The sequence below is a fragment of the Nicotiana sylvestris genome, chromosome 9, assembly GCF_000393655.2.
Source record: "Nicotiana sylvestris chromosome 9, ASM39365v2, whole genome shotgun sequence".
Taxonomy (NCBI): Eukaryota; Viridiplantae; Streptophyta; class Magnoliopsida; order Solanales; family Solanaceae; genus Nicotiana; species Nicotiana sylvestris.
The window spans coordinates 173,252,498-173,262,956 of NC_091065.1; the positions used below are offsets into that span (position 1 = coordinate 173,252,498).

Sequence of the window (10,459 nt, forward strand, 5' to 3'; positions counted from 1 at the left end):
TCATTCTTAAAGTGCACTATCATCCGTTGATCCCCGAACACAATCCCAACTTAATCCTTTGGGCTTTTACTCGGACTTCAAAACTACAGAATAACTTGAATTCATTCCATAATATCTACATAGATCGGAATCACTCCCACAAGGCATAAAATACATATTTAATGCAAAACACTAGCGATTAAAGCTCAAACTCAATTAAAGTACAATAAATTAGAGTATAATAAACGACTAAAATACGTAATTATAGCCTATCATGAAAAGGTGGCTTAAAAGTTGCTCTAGGCAATTTGCTCAAATCTCATGTATGGCATTCTTGAACTTTTTAAATTCCTCCTATTAGAATTTTTAGCTCTAGGCTAAGATAACGCGATGACATAATTTCCCCATCTAAATTTACAATTTTCTCAGATTATTTTTTCCACTGCAACTTCAAATACTTTTTAAATTAAACTCAAATATTGTCCAAACAACAACTTATATCAAAGAGAACATTTATGAAAAGTAAATAATAAGTTATGGAAAAGTACAGAATCAGACAGGGGCAGAACAATAATGCAAATACTTTGGGGGGCCCGATCAGCATAAACGTAAAGTTAGCAGGAAAAAATTATTAATACTACTATTTCTTCGTTGAAATTAAGAAGAGACAACGGCTAGTAAATCAAACGGTAACCTTCAACGGTCGAATTATTCAAAAAATACTCTCTGTAAAATCAAACCCTCTCTTCTCTTTTCCATCTTCAAATTCTCCCTCCATTTACTGTCTTCATATCTCAAAACTCCTTCCTTTCCACATAATCTCTGCAAATTCGTCAGCAAATTTTCAGGTACTCGTAGAAGCAAAGAGAAACGAATTTATTCTATACTCGATAAGTACCAATAATACGAGCTGAAGATGGTGCAAGAGATGTGGAATGGACCCCCTGGTTTCAGACCCACAAAATCGGCTCCATCTTCACCAGCTAAACCTCTTGGAATTTCCAAGATTCGTTCGGAATCCTTCCATATTATTCCCAAAGTACCTGTTGGTGACACCCCTTATGTCAGAGCCAAAAATGTCCAAGTAAGCTTCTTTTACAATCTTAAAAATTGTGAGAAAGAGTGAAAAAGTTTTAATTTTCAACTACATTTGGTAATCAACTTCTAGTTGAAGCAATTAGTATAGTCAATGGCAGATGCCAGAAAATCCAGGATTTAAATTTAATCGGTTCAATGTTTATGTTGATTTCTTTCATATTGTTTTTAGCCAGCCAAGGGTCTATCGGAGGGTAGGGGTAAGGTCTGAGTACGCACTACCCTTCACTATGTTTGTTGTTGTTGGGTTCAATGTTTATATTCTCGCGGTTGAATCACTACTAAAATTATGGGTTTGCAACTTAGTATTTGTTGAAATTTAATGATATTTTACCTAGATATTTATGTTCCGAATAATCGGTTTAGTTGAACTCGTTGGAATGACATTGCATCCACCGGCTGTAGTATTTGGAGTAGCGGGTGTAGCTGCAACTACTTTATTCGACTCGAATTGCATATATGATGGAGCAAATTTTGTTTTCAAGAGTATCTTTTTATACTAACTTCGGTCCTATTGATGTAAAATCGTAGCGAATGCAATAGCATTAGTCTTGAATTTACCTAGAGTGTGGCTTCTATTTAGCAATACAAATATATGAAAAGCTCATTGGTAAAGCTCCATTTTTGAGACAAAATTTGTTAAAATTTTTGTTGTTTTTACTAGTTGATGTTTTCATTAATCGCTGAATTGTTTTATTGTATGATCTCAGTTGGTGGAAAAGGATCCAGAAAGGGCAATTCCATTGTTTTGGGCAGCAATAAATGCAGGAGATAGAGTGGATAGTGCACTCAAAGATATGGCTATTGTAATGAAGCAACAAAATAGAGCTGAAGAAGCCATTGAAGCAATTAAATCGTTGCGAAGTCGATGCTCGGACCAAGCACAAGAAGCTCTTGACAATATCCTACTAGACCTATACAAGGTCTAATATAATCCTCAAAGTTTACAAGAATATTTGCACTTAATTTCCTTTTATTCTATGTAAGAGTCTTACCTAGGAGTAAGTAAGGTCTACGTACACACTACCCTTTAGGGATTACACTAGTTTTGTTGTTGTTGTTGTTGTTAACAAGCTATAATGTTGATATTCTATAGAGATGTGGGAGATTGAGTGATCAAACAACATTGTTGAGGCATAAGTTGTACTTGATTCAACAAGGCATGGCTTTTAATGGAAGGCGAACCAAGACGGCGAGATCACTGGGGAAAAAGTTTCAGGTTTCTGTGGAGCAAGAAGCAACTAGATTACTGGTAAATGATTGTACTTCTTCGGTTTCATTTTATATAATAGTGTTTGACATGTCACCAAGTTTAAGATATACTTTTGAAATGTACCAAAGTACACTTAGAACCTTAATGATGGATAAGCAAAAATAATTTGGGATAAAAATTTAGTACGATAGCGGTTCCATTCTTGCTCTTCCTATTCCATACCATAAACAAACACCTTTGATTCATCGACATTGGTGTTAGAGGCTCTACCCCCACCCACCAGCCCTTTATGGAGTTAGCGGACCAAGAGAAAAAATTCCCCGATTAATCCCAGGATAAGTTATCCCATGATAAAGCAGTAAAGTCGATAATTCCAAAATTAATAAAATAAACCAAACAGTCAATAAGAAATAATATCAGAATAACTAATCCCAGCATAACTTGTCTTCAAACCAAACGACCCCTAAATGTGAAAGGTGTTACTCCTATTATTTCTAGAATGGTGGTCTAAAAAAGAAAAAAGTCGTCATAGATTACCGGTAAATGATACTTCTTTGATTTTTATTTTATATGACATTGCTTGACTTGCCACGGAGTTTAAGAATGACATTGACACAAAGCAAAATACTCTTAGAACCTTGAATGTGAAAGGTGTTTGTTACTCCTATTCTTTCTGGAACGGTCTAAAAGGAGAAGAAGAGTCATAGAAAAGGGAACGACGAGAGTATAGTTCTAATACTTTTGTAATGACGAGAGCATAATATAAATCATTTAACATCAAGAAGTTTTTTCTATCATTTCAGGGAAATTTAGGGTGGGCATTGATGCAACAAAACAACTACATTGAAGCTGAGGATGCTTATAGGAGAGCACTAGTGATTGCACCAGACAATAACAAGATGTGCAATTTAGGCATATGTTTGATGAAACAAGGAAGAGTTAAAGAGGCAAAAGATACACTTAAGAGGGTGAAACCAGCAGTTACAGACGGCCCGAGAGGCGTTGATTCGCACCTCAAGGCCTACGAGAGAGCACAACAAATGCTCCGCGACCTCGAATCAGTGCTATTGAATAATAAAGGTGGCACTATGCTTGAACAAAGCAGGCTTTTTGATGCATTCTTGGGCTCTTCTGCAATTTGGCAACCTCAACCTTGCAAAGAACAAAACACATTTACTAACACCAGCTCATCCAAATATGCTGATGAGAACATGAATTCTAACATTATAGCAAACCACATTGTTTCTACAAAGAGTATGCAACCAACAGTTTCAAGCGAAAACTTATTAAACAAGTGTGCTCCACCATTTTATACATCCAAGATTGTGAATGAGCCGACAAGTACTCTGTTGCCCGAAAATCTTAAGAGAACAAGATCCGGAAATGCAGCTCATCCCATGAGAATTAACATGAAGGAGTCTAAAGGGACAGTCATAGAACAAGAAAATATGGCGCGAAAGCAGTCAAATTCGAAGGAGAAAGTAGAGGATAGATGGGCAGAGTTGTTGCCGGATAGCAAGGATTTTGAGCAAGCGATAATTGCTGCTGCTTTGAATTCAAGTGATGAAATATTGAAGCCAGAAGAAGGAGGATGCAAAGATTCTGGAATTCTTCCAAGGAAAATTGACAAAAGATTGAAAGTTTTCCAAGATATTACCCTATCTTTGAGTCCAAGAGCCTAACACTATTGACTTTTTTAACTTTCTTTAATCTAATTTCTACTTTAAATTATTATCATAATTCATTCTTAGGTTGGAGAAAAACTTCTTCTCCTTTACTCCTGCATATCCTCAAGTAGGAGAATAGTATGCAGATTTCAAGAAATTTTCCAAATAAATACGTTCTCTTCTCTTTTAATGCTGAGTTTCTGTTTCATGAAGTGTAACTTGGCTCCCAAGTAGCAATGTAGAATGTGATATATTATCTGTCTTTTAAGGTTTTAAGTAAAGAAAAGTAATAAATGATTTATTGTTTGTGTAATCAAATATTTTGAAACAAATTCAGTTTGCCATAACGACTAATATTAAAACTAGAGGAATACATTTTTGCAAGTTAGCACAATGATTTCAGCGACTTATAGTTCAAATATGTTGCTCGGACTCTCCGAAAGTATCGATAGGTGCGTGTCGGATCCTCCAAAAATAGTGTATTTTGGATGATCCAATATGGATGCGGCAAGTTTTTGGAGAATACGCGCAACATAAGTTCAAATTCTCCACCCTTTGGGAGAGTTCTAATATTCAAATCTACCTAAAAGCATGTTTTTAACCCGATTGAAGCATATTTGCAAATCCAACAAAATAATACTAATGAAAGATTTAGACATACACACTATCATCACATTTGTACGATAACTAAAAATTGTCACTATCCATCCAATTGATGTTGGAATTTTTATGACTAATTTTCACTTGAATTATTGTTGATTTCCTCCCGTCTGTCAAATTTTGTATTCATGAGTGTGAGAAGAAGAGAAATACGCATGCAAGAGAAGAGAGGATTAGAAATATCCAGAAACTTTCATTCTTAACTAACTGATACAAAAGTGAGTGTTCAGTTGTTTTATACTTGACTACTAACTCCAACTAACAAAACTAACTCTAGTTACAAAGTACACTAATTACAAAGTACACTAACTCTAGTTAAGTTAAGTTATATCCTTTACACCCCCCTCAAGTTAGGAGGTATGAAGATATTCTTCATTCCTAGCTTGGAAACCAAATAGTCATGTTGTGCCCGGCCAAGTCCCTTAGTGAGAATGTCAGCCTGTTGTTCTGTTGAAGAAAGATAGAAAGTCTTGACAAGGCCTAGCTTGATCTTCTCACGGGTGAAATGACAATCAATGTCGACATGTTTGGTGCGCTCATGAAATACGGGGTTGGCAGCTATTTGAATCGCTGATTTGCTATCACAGTAGAGAGGAACAGGGACCTGAACTACCACACCCAATTCTGCAAACAGACCCAAAAGCCAAACAACTTCTGCTACAGTGGAAGTTAAACTTCTATACTCTGCTTCAGCAGAACTACGAGAGATGGTCGTTTGCTTCTTAGACTTCCAAGAAATGACGGAGTCTCCAAATTTGACCATGTAACCAGTGACCGACTTTCTAGTATTTGGGCATGACGCCCAATCAGCATCACAGAATGCAGATAAAGACTCTGAATAGTCAGCCTTCAATAACACCCCCAAACCATGGCAAGACTTGAGATATTTCGCCACACGCAATGCAGCCTCCATATGTGAAGCTTTTGGAGAGCGCATAAATTGACTTAGGCTTTGTACAGCGAAAGAAATATCTGGCCTAGTAGCAGTAAGATATAGCAGTATCCCGAGCAGTCGTTGATATGGTTCGGGATCAGGCAAAACTTTATCTGTAGTGTCCCCCACATGTGCATCAAATTCAATTGTTGTCAACTTCAGATTAGAACCTGATAAACCTGTGTCTGCAATCAAATCAATAGTATATTTTCTTTGGTGCATGAGTATGCCTTCTTTGCTTCTAGCAAACTCAATTCCCAAGAAGAAACGAAGTTCACCTAGATCCTTAATCTTGAACGTGTGCTGGAGAGTAGACTTAGTGTGCTGAATCAACTGAATATCATCACCTGTGATAAGAATGTCATCGACATACACCAATACAACCACTATTCTTCCACCAGATTTCTTAGTGAATAAAGAATAGTCAAGATGACTTTGAGTAAAACCAGAATCAATTAGTGCAGTAGACAGTTTCAAATTCCATTGTCTAGATGCCTGTTTAAGGCCATAAAGTGACTTGTGTAGTTTGCATACTAGAGACTTATCCCCTGAGCTGCTAAACCCTTGTGGTATTTTCATGTATACTTCTTGCTCCAAATCCCCTTGCAAGAAAGCATTATAAACGTCCATTTGAAAAATTTTCCACTGCCAAGGAGAGCACACTTCTGACCATTACCATTTTTACCACCGGAAAGAAAGTCTCTTGATAGTCTAATCCTTCCTGTTGGTTAAATCCCTTAGCTACAAGTCTAGCCTTAAATCTCTCAATATCACCATTTGCTTTGTATTTTATCTTGTAGACCCATTTACAACCTATTGCTTTCTTTTCTTTGGGCAAAGGCATAATCTCCCATGTCTCATTATGTTCTAACGCCTTGATTTCAGTCTTCATAGCAGTCACCCATCTGTCATCCTTAGCAGCAGCAGAATATGAGCTTGGCTCCACCTCTATGGTGATATTTGACAGAAAACTTTGATATTATGATGAAACATTTGAATAGCTTATGAAGTCGGATATGGGGTATTTGCAGTTATGAGCTCCTGTACCCTTCCTAGTGAGGACATAATCTTGAAGCCAAACAGGTGGCTTTGATATCCTAGTGGTTTTTCTAACTGATTCTTGAGTGGTAATGACTGGCAATGGAGGTGAAGAACCAGCAGCTGACCGTGTCTGTGTTTCAAGACTTGGACTCGCATTGGTAGTGGTAACCTGCTCTTGCACCATTTCCTCACTTCCCTGCTCAGTAGAAGCAGTCATAGGAGGACTGCTTGTACGCCTTTGCTCAACATTATTATGAACATAAGTATAGCTGGGAGTTGTTCCATGTTCTGGTGCACCCTTCTCAATTTCATATCGTGGGACAACAGGAGTATCAAGAAACAACTGCTCAGATGTATGAGATGATGCCTCAAATGGAAACACATCTTCATGAAAAGTGACATCGCGACTCACAAAGTGAACTCCATTTTCCAGATTCAACAATTTGTATCCCTTTTGCTGTCGTGCATATCCAAGTAACATAAACTGGCTCTAGGGCCAAATTTGTCTGCAATAGTCAAGTCGGTAGCAAAGCATAAGCAGCCTATGACTCTCAAATGGCTCAAATTAGCCTGCTTGTGAAATAACATTTCATGAGGACTTTTATTTTGTAGCACTGTAGATGGCACTCTATTAATTATGTAAACAACAGCTTCAATACAGTGGCCCCAAAATATAGCTGGTAAGTGTCCTTGAAATCTAATAGATCTGGCAGTCTCTAGAATGTGACGATGCCTCCGTTCAACCATTCCATTTTGCTGTAGAGTATAAGGGCAAGAGCTTTGATGTAGCATTCCCTGTGATTGGAAAAGTTATTTGCAAGTGCTATTGAAAAATTCTCCACCATTATCTGATCTAAACATCTTAATCTTCTTATTAAACTGTGTGTGAACCATGACAATGAAGTCTCTGAGCAATATAGGGACATCTGATTTAAACTTCATTAGAAATATCCAAGTCCATCTAGTACAATCATCTACTAGTGTAAGAAAAAATCTCATTCCACCTATAGTAGCTGTCTCATAGGGACCCCATACATCCATATGAATCAGTTCAAAACTCTCTAGACACCTACTGGAACTACTGGGAAATGTGAGTCTTGTTTGCCTGGCAAGAGGGCAAACTTCACATTTGTACTGCAAATCTGTATGGAAACTTGAGCTGTCTTTGAGACTAGAAATCTTCTTCAATACTGCTACAGGTACATGCCCCATTCTCTTGTGCCATAAAATTGCAGAATGTCCTCTGTGACTTCCTGTTGTTGCTGCAAAGGATTGTGGACTCCCCTGCATCTTATTCTTTGATACTAAATGTAAATGGTACAGCCCCTCTAGCTCCCTACCAATCTCCTTCACCTTCCCAGACAAGAGATCCTGAAACACAAAAACTGTTGGAAAGAATGTTGCACTACAACTCAGTTCTTTTGTCAACTTGGACACTGACAAAAGATTGAATCTGAATGCAGGCACGCATAGCACATTCTTAAGCACATCACCTCCTGTGAGTTGATGACTGCCCACATGAGTAACTGCTATAGAATCACCAGTTGGTAATTGAACTTGCCCTGCATTATCTGTTAGCAAGTTATTATTCAATAAATCCTTATCACCAGTCATGTGATTAGTAGCACCGGTATCTACAATCCATTTAGAACTCTTTGCCTTAGTGCAAATGTAATTACCTGCCATGTTTGCAAAAGCACCATAGTTACCTGTCATATTTGCATTGACGATGTTGTCATTTACATTGTTCTTTTGCAGCAAATGCAGAATCTGTGTATACTGTTCATGAGTAAACACTTGAGGAGATACAACTGAACTATTCCCCTGCCAAGTACCTCCCTGTGTACCAGTTGCCGCAGGTGCTACATTATGATGGAATTGTGATCCAACTCCTTCTACAAACTGCGATCCAACTCCTTCAACTTGCACCGCGTTGGCTCTACGTTTCCCTTTAAACTCGGAGGGATATCCCACAATTTTATAACAGGTTTCCCTTACATGTCCTGGCTTATTACAGAAGTCACATTTCATCAATTTGTAACATTGATCTTTTGTGTGTCCTTTTAGGTGGCAGTGATCACATTGTAAACTGTAATTTTTCTTTGATTTTTGACTCGACTATGCAATGAACGTTGCTGTGGGATTTATAGTATTACCACCCCCATAGTTAGTTCCAGAAATTATTTTTCTACTCTCAGCTTGAACTACCATGGCATATGCTTGATTAATACTAGGCACATTTGGCATCATCAATATCTGCCCTCTAGCTTGCTCGTATGTGTCATCCAGGCCCATTAAAAATTGCAGTAGACGCTGAAATTCAATTTGTTCTACATAATCCTTTACAGGTGGTGGTGGCAGTATAGAATCATATTCTGCCCATAGGTCTTTAAGCTTGGTGAAGTAAGTGGAGACTGATAAAATACCTTGAGTTAATGTGAAGATCTCCTTATGCAGGTAAAATAGTCGTGAGGCATTCACCTTGTCAAAACGTTCTTTGAGCTCTGCCCAAATGGTTTGGGCATTTGACGAGAAAAGTACTCCAGTCATAAGGTCCTTGCTAACGTTGCTCATTAGCCAGGAAGTCACTATCGCATTGCATCGATCCCTCTGCTTAGCCAAATCTGCACCAAAGTCACTCTTGCTTGTTGTGCCGTCCGCGAGACACAGTTTGTTTTTGCCTAACAATGCAATTTTCATCGCTCTGCACCAGATTGTGTAATTCTCCATTTCTGTCAACAATAAACCCACATTTATAGAGCCAGGTCCATCGGAAGGGGTGCAAATATAGTGGATGACTGTGATCGAGAGCCACCACACCACCAGCTCCACCACCTGAAGTGCCGCTGTTCGAATTTTCTAGGATCATCATAGTCGATGAGGTTACAGATGCAAATTGAACTAAATTTGTGTAGTTTCACCTCAATTTCTGAAGAAATTGCCAAAATTAGGGTTCCACGATATCTCAAAATGCTGATTAACAGATGAAAATTAGAAGAAATTGTGCAAATTCTCTCGATTTCTCTTCAAATTGCACGGGAAAATCCCTAGAATCGCACAAAGATCTGCTCTGATACCATGTCAAATTTTGTATTCATGAGTGTGAGAAGAAGTGAAATACGCATGCAAGAGAAGAGAGGATTGGAAATATCTAGAAACTTTCATTCTTATCTAACTGATACAAAAGTGAGTCTTCAGTTGTTTTATACTAGACTACTAACTCCAACTAACAAAACTAACTCTAGTTACAAAGTACACTAAATCTAGTTAAGTTAAGTTATATCCTTTACACAATCTACCACGCACTCTCATAAAATACTTGCTCACACCCAATAGTTACATTAGATTAAACAATTTTAATTATAACAATCACAAATGAAACTAAGAATACATATGAATTAATTAGGTTTAGTCGAAGAAGTTTATATACGTATGACGAATGTCTTCATTTGTTTGAAGCTTATAGTCTAGTGGTATCAGTAAGAGTCGATTTCATAAAATTGATGAGAGTTTAATTCTCGTTGATTCCACCCACTCGACCATAGTTGCCAACCAAAATTAAGCCAATAATACGTTGGCATATAATATGTTTTTAGTATAAGCAAAAAAATATTGCAGTGAACATGTAAGAGATATATGTAAGAGTATAAGCAAAAAATATTGCAGCGAACATGATAATTTTTGTCTCACAAAAATATTTAAGAAATTTGCTACTCCTGAATATTTCATCAATCAATAATATGTCTGTTCAACATTTTATCTTGTTAATCACTTCAATTCAAATTGAAGAGATCTATATATACATTGAGCAGTACATGTAGTTGAATTGTTTGCCTAAGGTGTAACCCCAATCCCCCAAAAACTCCAACT

The 10,459-nt window shown here is 37.4% G+C and overlaps 2 protein-coding genes across 2 annotated transcripts; one reads left to right on the forward strand and one right to left on the reverse strand.

The window, feature by feature from the left end:
• The first annotated feature begins 684 nt into the window (after positions 1–684).
• On the forward strand, positions 685–4,216 carry LOC104240349 (protein POLLENLESS 3-LIKE 2-like). Its single transcript, XM_009795186.2, has 4 exons — positions 685–1,063; positions 1,785–1,997; positions 2,171–2,326; positions 3,091–4,216. Exons 1-4 carry the CDS (start codon positions 896–898, stop codon positions 3,967–3,969), a joined length of 1,416 nt encoding a protein of 471 aa, XP_009793488.1. The 5' UTR covers positions 685–895; the 3' UTR covers positions 3,970–4,216.
• A 4,491-nt stretch (positions 4,217–8,707) lies between these two features.
• LOC138878613 (uncharacterized) lies at positions 8,708–9,319 on the reverse strand. Its single transcript, XM_070158305.1, has one exon. The coding sequence runs from the start codon at positions 9,317–9,319 to the stop codon at positions 8,708–8,710; it is 612 nt and encodes a 203-aa protein (XP_070014406.1).
• Between the last annotated feature and the right edge of the window lie 1,140 nt (positions 9,320–10,459).

Bases quoted from the DNA above. Each gene is read 5' to 3' on its own strand.
- LOC138878613 (XM_070158305.1), bottom strand. From the start codon at position 9,319: ATGGAGAATTACACAATCTGGTGCAGAGCGATGAAAATTGCATTGTTA.
- LOC104240349 (XM_009795186.2), top strand. From the start codon at position 896: ATGGTGCAAGAGATGTGGAATGGACCCCCTGGTTTCAGACCCACAAAA. The intron at 1,064-1,784 runs GTAAGCTTCTTT...GTATGATCTCAG, and splicing joins TCAGAGCCAAAAATGTCCAA to TTGGTGGAAAAGGATCCAGA. The intron at 2,327-3,090 runs GTAAATGATTGT...CTATCATTTCAG, and splicing joins AAGAAGCAACTAGATTACTG to GGAAATTTAGGGTGGGCATT.